The sequence below is a fragment of the Netta rufina genome (assembly GCF_964035555.1).
Source record: "Netta rufina genome assembly, chromosome: 1".
NCBI classification, from domain to species: Eukaryota; Metazoa; Chordata; class Aves; order Anseriformes; family Anatidae; genus Netta; species Netta rufina.
Window position 1 is genome coordinate 96147677 of NC_140123.1, and position 14034 is coordinate 96161710.

Consider the following 14034-nt stretch of genomic DNA (forward strand, 5'->3'; position numbering starts at 1 on the left):
TTTAAGCATTCAAGGTAATTTATTTAATCCAATAATTGAAACATTGTAGACTGCACTGTTCTAACAAAGCATAGCATTAAGGGTATTAGGTTTTACTTCACAGTGTTCTTTTTCAGGTTACTGGTTCTGTTTATTCTGTATTGTGAACGGGGCTTCAATGTGTAGTCATTATCAATTTTTTTTAACCTGAGTTGTATCTTTGAGTGACTGGTGACACCACCTTACCAAAAAGTAATAATAACAACGCATAAGTGGGGCAGACTACAACTGGCTTATTTTCTTTGCTCTTGAAACTGATAAAGTAAAATTCTACTGTGTATCAGTGGAAGAGCCAATGTTTATTTTAAATTCAGTGAAAAGTGTGAAAAACTTGTCTTCTGAGATGTTACATGTTCTCGGAACTGGTTGGTGTCTTTAGAGCCAGCACAGTAATACCAGTAATGGTCCTGTTTCAAACAATAAAGTTAGATCTGAAAAATGGCTGTAGGAAGACTTGTGAAGTCATTTTCCATGCACCTTATCCCTCGGTAAGATATAAGTGCCCTTGAGGATAATAGCAATCAAGTGTTTTCATTCTTTGTGGGATTTGGACCTAAATGTAAGTTGAGTTACAAAGGGATTTACGTACCTAGAACCTACCTGCCCTACTTTAAGCTGAGTCCAAAATAGGGCTTTAGCAGACCTTTACAACCACTGGGCTGATAGGAAGCTTTGACATGCTCAGCTATATAAAGGTGTGCAGCGAGGTTGCCAGAGGCTTCGTTCTGTTGGGTAGCTGGAGAACAGCCTCATGTGTCGGCCCTGTGAGGCTTTAGGAGCAACATCCTTTCCACCTGTCACCCACAAGTCACCCAGGTAGCCTCAGAGTGCACCAGGTGACTCTGACTCAGCAGCAGGTTATAGGGGGACCTTTACTTTCTTATCAGTAGCTGTAGCATTCACATAGGATGTGGGAAGCCAGTTTTCAGTTTCCATTTGTGCCCAAATGATTCATGGCCATGCTTTCCAGGTGAGCATCCAGACCACTGGCCCACAGAGTCATACTTGGCGCTTCCACTTCCGAAGTCTTTCAGACGCTTGATGACCTGACACTTGATGACCTAATTCTAGGGCAAGAGCAGGATCCAAGACATACCCTGCATGATTTTCCATGTTAGCTCAGGTGGTTTGCTGCTCAGCATGATGGCTTTTTATGAGTATCTGCCTTCCTGGGTGCAGGCAGTGATCCTGAGAACTCAAACCAGTTCTTGCCGTATATGTGCCAAGTGAAACCTCAGAAGTATTTGGTTGATACTGCAGTTCCTGCCCAACGCTCACCAGAAGGGATGCGGCACTGGTTGCTTCTCCCACCCTTTCTGTCCTTCAGGCACTTGGTACGCTAGGTGCTCCTGGAGCGATGGAGCCTTGTTATCTGCTACTTCCTTCTAGGCATTGAGTTTAATCACACTGACAGCATCTACACCAGTTGTCGCGTTGTCCTTCCAACCAGCTCTTTTACTGGAGCGGAGCTTATTTTAAAGTACCTTCAAGCAGAGGTACTAGGAAGTAGGTCTTGAGTGGTCTTTCACACTAAAGCAATTTATATGCCAAGGTAACTTTGCAGCAGCAGAGAGTTTGACTACTAAATGGGAATTTGTGCCTGTGGCACAGTCGGCATCCTTAACTTCCAGCAAGCAAGTAGAGCCTATGGAAATCAAGAAGGCTATTGATGTGAATAGTTACACAGGATTAAACACTTATGAAGTAAGGGTTTCAATTAATGACTGTTTATTGTTTGTGAGAGTTTCATAAAAATTGATGATTCTGTGATAGCCTCATTTTATAGTCAAATGAACTAAACGCACTTAGAAATTTGACTTCATTATGAATTTTGATCTCAAGCTGTGTGGGAAGTTTCCAAGTAGTCTGGAAATTCATTAAGCTTCAGCTTAAATGTAATGAATTACTTTAAAATGGTAATGATATTTTTTTTTTGTGAATTGTTTTTGATACTTCTTGGGAAATGTTCTGAAACTAGGATACAAATCCACGAACCAGTCCACGTTCAAAACTGTAGGTTTCATAGCTCGTCACTGCCATTGATAGTTCAGGTTGTCTCTTAAAACCCTGCCAGTCAATTTCTGATGAAGCTGTGTTTATTTAAATAAATAAAGAAGTTTGCTTATGGGGCTCATGCTGGGTTCTTAATGAAGTGGGGATGGAAGTTAAATCCATCTAGTTGCATTGGAGAAAGCTTCAAAATGAATTCTCACTGTGATGGGAAAAAAGTATTTTCATAGATCAATGCCTCTTACTCTCCAAATTTCAGCCTGTGTATTTTTTCCAAAAAATTACTGAAAGCTATTGACCTGAGGGATTTGTTTTCCGTTCCAAAGTCTTGAAATTTTCCTCCTGGCTAATTACAGCCTATTACTCTAGACTTTGGTCCTTTAGCAGTAACATTTTCCATCTTAAGATGGGTTGTCCCATTCCAGTGAAGAGCATGTTGTCTGAGTGCTGAATGGAATTACTACCAGTGGAAACTATGCTGCAAGAGGCTTGATAAAGCAGCTGCTGTGCAAACCTCAGCTGCTTTTTCCATCCTCCCGAGCGCTGGTAATTAGCATAGGGAAGCTGACTAATGTGCTGACGTCACCTCTTTCCAGTAGAAGCTTACATTTTGTTCCTGACTGCCTCAAAGCATGCAGGACTTTGTTCAGGAATTCGCTGTCACATACAGGATGCTCTGAAACCTTTCCTTTTTTCTTTCTTTTTTTTTTTTTTTTTTTTTCTCTGAGGGGCCGGACTTGTTTCCCTTATAAACACTGCCTGCAGAGCCAGCGGCTTCCTTAAAAGTAATTGGTTTCTGCTGGACGGCAAGTATCGCCTTAGCGAAGCACAAAATGCATTTTAGAAATTTTAACTACAGTTTTAGTTCTCTGATTGCCTGTGTGGCAGATAGCGATGTCTTCAATCAAGCAGAAACAAGGGTATGCTTTATCTTTTGCTTTATTTATACAGACTGCTGGGATGTTAAAAGTCTAGAGGTGCTGTACAAAACTGTTCAGAATACAGCTTACCTCGGTAGCTTCTTGACTTACAAGGAAAAGCCAGTTTAATGTGAAGGTGTTGGGTCTTACAGGTCTGCAGCAGTACGCTCTGATGTGAATGAATCTCACTGTGGAAATAGTTAGATCTTAAGCTATGTGTTTCTGGAAAAAGATCAGAAGTTTACCTTGGATGTTTCTTGTCTCTGTAGCGTATTCTTCACTTTCATGCATGTTTTCAGCAATGTTGAGATTATAATTTTGGTAGTAAGATTCTTGTAACTTATACTATATACCTTTTTTGGTAGTTTTGTTGTTTGTTTTTTTTTTTGGTTGGCTCTATAGTTGTTAATAACAATGTTAGAACTGTAAGTTCTCTCAGATTTGTATTTCCCTGATTAGAATTAGTATTGTGTAAGTAATCCAGTCCTGATACAGGCAGTTGTTGATTGCTAAGATCCCTGAAGTACAAAAATAATACTTTGTTCGTTATCATACTGTTACCGTGATATTTATGACCTATGTAATTTGCGCACACAAAAAACTACAGATATTGCACAACTCTTGCGGGCACTCTGAGTTTAAATGTTGAATGTGAACTTTGAAATGCAATTCAGCATGGATTTCTTTTTTTTTTTCATATGACACATGACTAAGACTTTTACAAATGCAGGCTTAGTTTTCATGGTTTCATCCAGCTTTCTTTCCAGTACAGTAGGCTAACAAATACAGGCTTCTGTGCAGAGGGTTCTGTTCTTGTCTCAGATTTCATTTTGAAGCTTAGATGTGGCTCAGCAAGAAGCAGGACAGCAGTGGTTTTGAAATATCTTTGAAATATACTGGTTACATATATAGCTGACAAGTTTGTGAAACAGCTCTTCAGAAAGGAAAATAAAATTTTGAAGTAATCACTGCTGCCTTAGATAATCTCTGTTGCTTTCCCTACTAATGCAAAATTAGCATAAAAAAATGCATGCAGTTCTATATATCTCCATATTTTTACTTCATATTCAGCTTCCAGTAAATTTTGATGAAGATATCTGAAATACTAGCATGCTTGGTCTGTCTCCATCTCTGAAATAAGGCTTGTAACTGATTACTGTGTCCTAATGTGAGCCTGAAACACTTTGCAAGAGCATGCTGACTTCACAGCTTCCTGCTTTTTCTCTTCCTTTTCTCTGGTGTCCTCAAGTAAGAGTGCAAGTACACTTTATTTAGAAATAAAAAATAATAATAATAAAAAAAAATCTGTCTGGTTTGCGTAGATGCCCCAGGACCACAAACATTAAATGCATCATGGAGATTACCAGCTGTTGGTAAATGTGCTTTAGTCTTTTCACACAGTCAGGGCAGCAAAGTAACTCAGCTGCAGATCTATGAAGGTATGAGGCTTTGGTCCAGTTCCTACACTTACCACACGGTCAAAACAGAAAGTGTGTCAAAGGCCTTTCAGAAGCTATATGGTTAGTGCTTAGGGCTTTTTAGAAGAGCCAGTGGGAGCCTTCTTAGAATTCAGTTCCAGAAACAAGAGGCTATTAAAGTAGTGTTCAGTAATATATTTTCTTACCATGCATTTTCCTAAGTGAAAGTAGCAGCTATTAAAAAAGGCGATGTTCATGAACTTTATTATGCATGCTGAGTCACTGAAGAAAATTGCTTTTAACTTGCAAATAAGCTTTTTTCATTTTTCTCTATTAAAACTGTTGTGTTGGTTTCCTTGAAAATTACTCACTTAGACAAAGGCATGCTTGGCATACTTTTTTTTAAGGCCTTTGGTTATTAATTTTGTAAAACAAGCGTTTCTTTTCAGTATCGTACCAACACCATTAACTAATATTTCTATGTCATCTAATCAGATGCTTCTTGTTGATAACTTTGCTGATTAAGATGTAAAAAGCTTCCATAGAGGAAAAAAGAACAAACAAGTAATAGGTTAGAAAAGTTTTAAAATAAATAAAAAGATACCTGAGCTATAATGAATACGCCAGTACTCAAGTGTTGATCTCCCCCTCCTGACAACTGTAATTTCTGTATTTCTTTAGAGAAAATATACAGTGCTGTGTTGACTTTATTTGGTCCTTTCTTTTCAGGCCAAATTTGAGTCGCTGTTTAGAACATACGACAGAGATATCACCTTTCAGTATTTTAAGAGCTTCAAAAGAGTACGAATAAATTTCAGTAACCCTTTATCTGCGGCAGATGCTAGAGTCCAGCTGCACAAGACAGAATTCCTTGGAAAGGAAATAAAACTGTATTTTGCTCAGGTAGGTCTCTGTGATTATTCTTGCAAGGTACTAAAGTGTAACTTATTAGTGGTAAGCTTCCACAGGTCTCCTGTCATGCTAATGAACACTTACTTTTTCATTTTGGTTAGAGAATCACAGGTTGGTCCAAAGCTACACGTATGTGGAGGCTCTTGCATATTTTGCATGTCTCCTTTTGTATTGCTTAGATTCCTTTGGGGAAAGAGTAGATGATAGTGATCAACATAGTCAAAGATAGAATTTACGGGGTGGGGAAAGCCAAGCGTGTTGGCCAGCAGTACGCACACAGAAGAAAAGAATGCTCAAACGGTATGTGCGGGACCCCGAAGTGTAGCAGTATGTGCTCAGGACTCTAGCACGCGTTTGTACTTGAAGTTTGCCATCAGTGGAGCTCTCTAGCTAGCTAGCTTCTCCTGCTAAAGATATTAAACTGCCGCAGATTCTGGTAATCTGGGTGCTTTTTGGTAGCTATGGTGTGTATTCCTTCATAAACTCAACGGGAAAATTAATCTCTGTGTCTGTTTCAGATGTCAATAGGGACAGTCCTGAAGGAGCCAGTTTATTTATATACCTTCTAGAATTCTCACCACTCTCGCTTGTGGTAATAAGTTTCAACACCATTTGTCATTAGACCTTAAAACCCATATCTAGCTTCTTCCTACTTCAGTATGTTAAGGACAGATATTTTCTGGTGAAATTTATGTAGAACTCCATAACGAGAAAATGTAGACGTACACACCTCATTGCATGTTTCATCAGAGTTAATGGATGTGGTGGCTCGTCTGTATTTTGTATACGGGGTCTTTCAGATAGCTCTCTCCAATAATACTGTTACATGCTGCCACCTTCAGTGCCTGCTACAGCATAACATCTAGCTGATGTTAAAATTCCTCATTAATGATGAATTCATCAATAATAGTGAAATAACTTTATTTTTTTAATGCTTATTTTTTTCAGACTTTGCACATTGGAAGCTCACATTTGGCACCACCAAATCCAGACAAACAGTTTTTGATTTCACCTCCTGCCTCTCCACCTGTTGGTTGGAAGCAAGTAGAAGATGCTACTCCAGTGATTAACTATGACCTTTTATATGCTATCTCCAAGTTAGGACCAGGTAAACAGGATTAGAAACACCCAAGTTTTGCTCAAGTAATACACCTTTTCAACTGAATTTCTATAATTTTTCAAATGAATTACTGTTCACCAATTAAATTCATAGTATCAGAAAAAGTAAGCTATGCTTTCTTACACGCACAGTAACTCCACAGGATCATTTGAAGGGTCCAGGCCTCAACAATATGATGTTTTGTGATCTATAGAGAACATGAATGTTGCTTCAAAAATACTAGCTTGTTCACCAGAATTTTCACGAAGTAGTTTCCTAAAAATAGAGGAAGTTGAGTAGTGGTATGCCTTCTGCAGAGACAGGAAAGTCCTGTTTCAGATGAGGACATTAAAACAGTTAACAGTTACGTAGCTCTGAACTAGAATTACCTCCATGCACTCTGAGATAGCAGTATGTGTAGGTGGAAGACTATCTCAGTGTCAAGCCGGTTTGAGGCACTAATTTTCTTGTGGAATTAAGAGGAAGAAGTTTCTGCCACTCCCAACTCCTTGGTATTTTCATCTTTTGCAGTTTACTCAGTTATTGGCAGCTTTGAGGTTGCTTCAGCCTGGGAAGGAAAAATTTCCATCCCTCTCTGTCCAAATTAGAGGAGATAACAAGAATGCACACTTATTGTTTATTACCATTCATTTCTAGTGGTATCTTGTCAGTTGCTTGTCGTTTCAGCTGTGTAGGCTGTTGATGCATCTATTTATTAAAAATACATAGCACCACAGATAGGAGAAACAGTTCTACCTGGTCTGTTTTAAACAATACTACTTTGATACAAAGTTCCATTAAACTGAACTAACTCGTATTTTAAGCATGCTTCATGGATTGATATGATCTCATTCCTTGATGTCATTTTATATCTCAGTTAAAACAACTTAATGAGAGTTAATGCAAATTTAATTTTCCACAATTTACAGGTTGTGACTCTGACTTAACCTGTTTGCAACTGTCCTATTAGGTTTAGGAGAGAGAACAAATGAATATATTTAGTAGCAGCATCAAAGAGAACATAAACTGTAGTCTGATTTATTTGGCTGTAATATGTTTACATATCTGCTTGCCTACCAGCTTAGGGAACTTTTATTACATCAGTAGGAAGGGAGTGGAAAAGGGAAAAGGTAGAGGAGAATTTCTACCTCCTCATGTATCAACTATGCAGTAGTATGTTATGGTTGTCTGTGTAACAGCTTATGGCCAACTGTATGCTGGTGAAATCCTCATTTCCTAATGAAAATAATATGTGTCTCAGACGACTAGTGAATTACTCCTACCTGTGAAAATTCATACCTTGCAGTCTGTGGAGGGATAAATATCTATGATTATGCTAGGATAAAAATTGGGGTGAATTACTGTAAGTTTTTAATCAATACTATATTTCATATAGTATGTGAATGATGGGACAATTTATAGGAAACAATTTATAGGAAAAATACTACAGTTAAAATGAAGGTATAAAATAGTGCCAAAATCATTTGTTTATCCAGAAGTGTGTAAACTAAACAGATAAGCCTGATTAGGTCTTTGAAACCATTAATCGAGAATACTCCTGACATAGTAAATATTTTTGTCAAAGACTTTATTTTCCTGAAATCAGTTTTTGAAACAAAAGTCCCATAAGATTACGTTCATTGGAATAAAAGTTGTTTTGGATGAAGGACTTGGAATAAGTAGTGTTACTGCTGCTGATCCTGTGAAAGCTCAGAGCTTGCTTGGTGGGTGCTGGTTTCTTAGCTATAAACTTTCCTTTAAATTGTATCCATACCAAAAATAAATCTCTATGTTTTAAATACTTAAAAGTTTACTAAGTAAAAGCTGGTGGTGTTTCCCCTGCAAGTTCTGTTATTAAGATGCCCTACAGTAAGGTTATTGGCAGATCTGCAATCCCTTTCTCCATGAGATTTTTCACATACGTAGTGAATGTTAAGCCCTATAAAACTCTACCTATTTTCTGTAAGGTTTATTGAAACATGGGCTTAATGACTCAGTACCAAGGAGCCAGGTGCAAGCAAGGGTTACTTAAGCACAGTGGTTTGCATGTTTTAGAAGAATTGTAGGCAAGAGCCTTTTCCTCTGTGGAACTGCTGCTCTTGCCAGTTCCTGCTCCTAAAGTGCTCTGCGAAACAGAGCAGAGACCACTTTAGAGCTTTGGCAGGCTAGGGCGTGCAGCTTGTCACAGGTGTTAGCTCTCAGACAGCTGATCACTGAAGTGGTCTTAGAGAAGACTGTTTTCTCCACTGAGAGGTAAAGAGTATAAAGTAACATGGAAAAAAAAAAAAAAAAAAAAAAACATAAGGAGAGCTCATCAGGTAGAATGTGGTAGAAAGAAATAGTTTGGTTTTCCTGATCTAACATAAGACTAAAATTATTTAACATCTGGTTAGATTTAAAAGCAATTATTAACCTTGTGGTAAAACCAGAGTTCAAATCAGTGGTCAACCAAATTTGTCATAGTACCTCTGCACCCAGACTGTATTATAATCTTCATGTTTCACCTTGTATGTGCGTGATGCTTGCTGTCTAGCTCTTGCTCCACAGAATGCCAGAACAGTTTTAAAACACCTCTGTGCGAGGTGGGTAAAAGTGCATCCAGCTTTCTTAACAGTGAAAGCTTTGGAAGGAAAGGAAGATCCTGTGGTTTTATCATCATTGAGGAAAAATAAGTCTGCATGGTACAGTGAATGGATAGTCTTTCACAGAATCACACAGAATCACAGAATTTGTATGCTTTAAAATGACAAAACAAAAACCGCACACCAGGAAGTCTTATGACAGCTCACATAGAACGCTTTCTTAAATGCCTAGGGTAACTTACTTACTTTCTCATGTAAGAAAGTAGCTGAGCACTGTTGCTTTGGAAATAATACTTAAATACTTCTGGATGGTGAATATGATGGTTCGCAATGCACCTGCCTGTGACATCTGATGCTTTGTGACATCAGGCTTTTAGTCATCAACATATTATACAAGTAGCATTAAAAAGAACAAGTCTTTTCTTTTTAGTCATTTCTTTCATACTTTTCTACAAAATAGATCATTTTTAACCACTTCTGCTAATATTTTAATTTCCAGGAGAAAAGTATGAGCTACATGCTGCAACTGACACTACCCCTAGCGTTGTTGTCCACGTCTGTGAGAGCGACCAGGAAAACGATGTGGAAGAAGAAACAAAGAAACCCAAACCAAAAATAATTCAGACAAGAAGGCCGGATTATACCCCTGCCCATTTAAGTTGAACTGCCATAGTATTTTAACGGTTACAAGTAGGTGTGTTCAAGGGAAACATTTACTATGGAAACGGCAGGTCACAGGTTTGGTGGCAACAGCAGCAGTTGTAGTAGGAGAAATTCCAATGTAAGTTTGCTCAGAAAAAAATACAGGAATTTTCATCCTTGTTTTTGATGCTGCAGGTCGATAGATGTCATGGGTGTATTCCCTGATCACTGGGAATGAAGACAGGCAGAAGACGACATTTTGAGACCTAACAAGACAAACTGTGGGTTTATTTTTTGGGGGTACTGTAAGCTTTTACGTTATAAAGCAACAGGGGGAAGCTTTCTTTGTTCTTTCTCTAATAAATCCTCAAACTAATAGGCTAGTCAATGTGTGGCATACGTAGCGATAACAGAGGTGGTTTTAAAGATAAGACATTGGGAATTGTAAACCTTTTTCTTGTAATAGATTTTGTGCATGTGTATTCTTGGTCTTCTAAAAGTAACTTTGCATTATTTTCTATAGTTTCTCACGTTTTTGGAAATCTGGGAAATTGTTTAAAGTATTTATTATCTCAGCATCCCGGACTTACTACTAGATATGTATATACATATATATTTATATTTGTTTTTATTGGCACTCAGTTTTCAGCAGGCATACAATTGGCACCCTACCTTGGTGCTATGTAACTTGTGCTATTACGATTTTACTCTTTTAAATGCCGATGTAGGATTTTGTCTGGCAAAGTTATAGAAAAAATGTGCAATAGGAAAGTTGTTTAAACAAGTTGATTTTAAATTATTTAAACTTAAATAATTTATATCTTCAATAGCATTTGTTCAGTAATCTCAACTTTCTCATTTGGAAAAAAAAAAAAGTATTCTTAAATGTATAAATAAAGCTAATGTTGCATATTCACAGCAATGTACTTTTCCAGTGAAAAAAATGATAATGAATGGAGAGTAATGAGAGCGCTGCTCAATATGTGAATCTGCATTGCTGTGAACAAAGGTCTAACAGTGATAGAAAAATTGCACACACTGTGTAGAACAGTGAAGCGAGATGGAGTGCCTTTTCCTCATTCATTCCTGATGTGAACTGTTCTACAAGCTGCACACTTGTATCTTTTTCTACTGGCTTTCTATGTTGGTAAGAATATACTTTCTTAGCTTTGCTTCCAAAATAAGCTGGTATTTAGAAATGCTTAATGCCAAGTAACGATGCATACTTAAGTAATGGGTATACATGGGAGAAGCTTTTTTTATATGTTAGTGTTTAAAGACAGTAGCTTATCACATACAAGTTTGGTGGAAGAAAGATGGCAGAAGTGTATTTTCTTATTTGTTTTTTAAAACTGAGATCTTCACTTTGAAATGGGTTTCAGTAATTTTTTTTAAAGACAATAACTGATACCTGTGGGCAAATATCACTTACAATTTTTAGGGGACATTTGAGGGTTTCCGACACGTTTCTAAAATTCAAAAGTTTGCTTCTGTCATTTTATTTTTGCCACAGTTGGTCTGAGGATGAGTTTTGTAGCTGGAGTTAATGTTAAAAAAAAAAAAAATCCATTCAGTGCCATTTGAAGCAAACATTAATTTAAATACCCAGGTTCACACCTCATTTTTAAAATAAAATATTAGTGAAGCAAGTTGCATAATGAAGCCATTCCAAGCTGTGGTGCAGTGTAAACATGGTTTATTGAAGGCATGTCATTATACTAAGTAAAACAGAGATTGATATCCTGTGACCAAAGATAAGAGGAATATATTAAACTTTTAGTTATGACCTTGTTCTGAGTGTTTCAGTTCGCAGGGCATACCGAACACTGACAATTGGTGTCTATCTTGGACCTAACTCAAGTGGCACACTCTCCAACTTAAGGTGCTTAAGGTTATTTTGTTTTTTTTTAAGGTATAACAATCAGCTGGGTACATGTACTGCCTATTAACACCCCAAAATAAATAAAATGGAGAGGAAACTTTGTAAGCTTGCCACAACTGTCTTTAAGCCTTCCCAAGATTTTTTTCCATGTTTCTAAAATTACTACTGGGCTTAGGGTGTTTTACATCATACAGTTTGAAATTGTTGAAATCATTTTTGTCCTATTTCCATCTTTATATGATTACCAGTGAAAGTATTAGTTTTGCATTAGCAACTTAGTTGCTGCTCTGCTTTGTAGCAATACAAAGAAAGCAGTGCTGATTTTCAAGTAAAAGTGAAGAAAGATAAACAAAAACATGATTTTCCCAGTTTATTACACTGCCATCCGCCTCATAAAGCGGGCACTGGGAACCATGGACGGAAGACTTGGGATGGCTACCCTTCTGATGGTGATTGTAAACAAAGATGGTGAGACAGTAACTTGCCTGTTTTTTCTGGTTCTGTATCTCGGCTTGTGCCACCTCCTGTTATCATTACTACAGTATATTGCTTGCTCTGTTTTTTTTAAACATTCAAATGAATGCTTAGTTGGTATTTTATACAATTGTATAGTATGGGGCATATTTAAATTAAAATATTTTGTCTTCTTGTAAATGTTGTGGTGTTTCTCCATGAAACTATTTGAAGATTTTGCACTAAAACATAAACTTAAAGCTTCCAAACACTGTTGATTTGAATAAGGTTAGAATATTAGAATATTGTTCCGTCCTTATCAACAAAATGGATTTATTCACAGTGAAACTCTTCACAGCCTTTTGCTTAAGTGACTTTTGTGATCTCAGTGCAAGTCTGAGGATATACTAGTAAATTAAGTGGTCCAAAATATTCCACTTAAAAACTGATTCTTCTGTGCCTAAAGTTGATGTGCTTCCTAATAACGATATTGATGTTTTACTGTTCTATAATAATCCCTCTGTGGTCATATTATCATTACCAGTTTTCTTCTACAGCATGAATAATTCTATTTTTAAAGCTCTTGGAATATGAAAATATAAATATTTCTTGGGCTTTACCTGGTAATCCTACATCTCTGAGTTGCAAAACGTTATACAAAAATGAATTGAAGGTTTCACTCAATGAAACAGAAATCCTCTCATGGCAGAAAGGAGTTATTGATATTAATGCTGGTCATTCTTCTCAATACTTATGACTGGGAAGTATTGATGTTTTTAAGTAATTGTCCTATACATGGGAATGGTTTGAAGTAGCAGTTCTGTTGCTTATTAATAGCAGGCCCATCCAGGGGAATTCCTGTGTAGGCTAACAGGCATAACTTGATCCTTAAGTGATCTAACAGAGAATACAAGGTATTGTGCAATTTCAAGCAACAGTAATTGAACCATCCTATTTTACACAGAAAATCTCTAATTTCATTTTTTTTTTTTAGATGTTCAACTCACTGTTTTATTACTTGCATTCTGCATAAGGATAGCGTCCATGATCTTATAAATGTGGAAGTAATCCCTAGTTGTCATTTATCAAGACTTGTCAGTTTAGCGATGCACGTTGCTATTATCAGGTTCTGTGTTTATGCATGCATTACTATGTTAATGACCTTACCAAGGTGAATTCAACTACATGTAAGACTGAAGTTTGTTTCTAATCAGGGTGTTGTTTCTCAGAGCAGCAGTAAGTGTAGTAGCTTTGATATTTGAAATACTGGACAAGTGTATTAGTTGTTCATGTGTAGTCCAGACTTGTCAAGGGTGGGGAAGGAATGAACTCGAGCAACTCTCTCATACCATTTTAACAGTTGCAGCATGGGTTTTCCCCTAGGCATAATCACCTGCCTAGTCAAGTTTTGTTTTGTCACACTAGAAAGAACGTCTTGGGGGAAGACCAATTCTTAACTTGAAACTGTGATTTGTATCTGTAAAGCTTGCTTGCTAGCTGTGGTATGTCCAGAGCCATCTCCCACTTCCAAACATGCTGTGGTAGCGAGGGGTGGGCCTTTACTCTAGGCTTGGCCAAGTTCAGAAATTCGCTCAGTAGGCTTAGCTGTTGCACTTTGTCTATCATCTTTGCTTTTATCCTGGATTATGTCCAATGCGCCTTTGAAGCATTTTACAGAAAATTATACCCACTTAACGCTTTCATTAATTCATGTTTTTAACACTTTTATTAATCCATGCTTGGATGTCTAAAAACAAGACTACAGAAGAACCAATAATAATGAAGACAAAATATTCCCCAAGATGCTGTACTCTACCATGAGAAAGCAAGACCAGAAAAGTGACTCAGTTGATAAGTAGTCAATGGGATGGATCTGGCAGGACTGGATTTCTCTTCTCTGACAAAATTTCCATTGATAAGTAATAACTATTCCACTTGAAACCTTTTGTCATTTACCTAGTCTGTGCTTATGTGCATGAATTGCAGCATCTCTGTCACCTTGCTTGTTGTTTTTTTTAGTAGCTGGCAGTTCTTTTTTAGTGTGATACTCTGAGGTATGAAAAAAAAAAAAAAAAGA

At 37.2% G+C, this 14034-nt stretch overlaps 1 protein-coding gene across 2 annotated transcripts in view; it reads left to right on the plus strand.

The window, feature by feature from the left end:
* The window catches only part of RCAN1 (regulator of calcineurin 1), a 40472-nt gene extending 28314 nt beyond the window's left edge, over positions 1–12158 (plus strand). The window contains exons 1-4 of one of the 2 annotated variants that reach the window (XM_084306078.1): positions 2711–2969; positions 5117–5290; positions 6248–6407; positions 9480–12158. In XM_084306078.1, the coding sequence (XP_084162204.1) occupies positions 2883–2969; positions 5117–5290; positions 6248–6407; positions 9480–9643 (585 nt within the window). In that variant the 5' untranslated portion in view covers positions 2711–2882 and the 3' untranslated portion in view covers positions 9644–12158. Of the gene's footprint in view, positions 1–2710; positions 2970–5116; positions 5291–6247; positions 6408–9479 lie in introns of those variants that run through there. The other variant, XM_084306077.1, reaches the window with a different exon arrangement.
* Positions 12159–14034: the final 1876 nt, after the last annotated feature.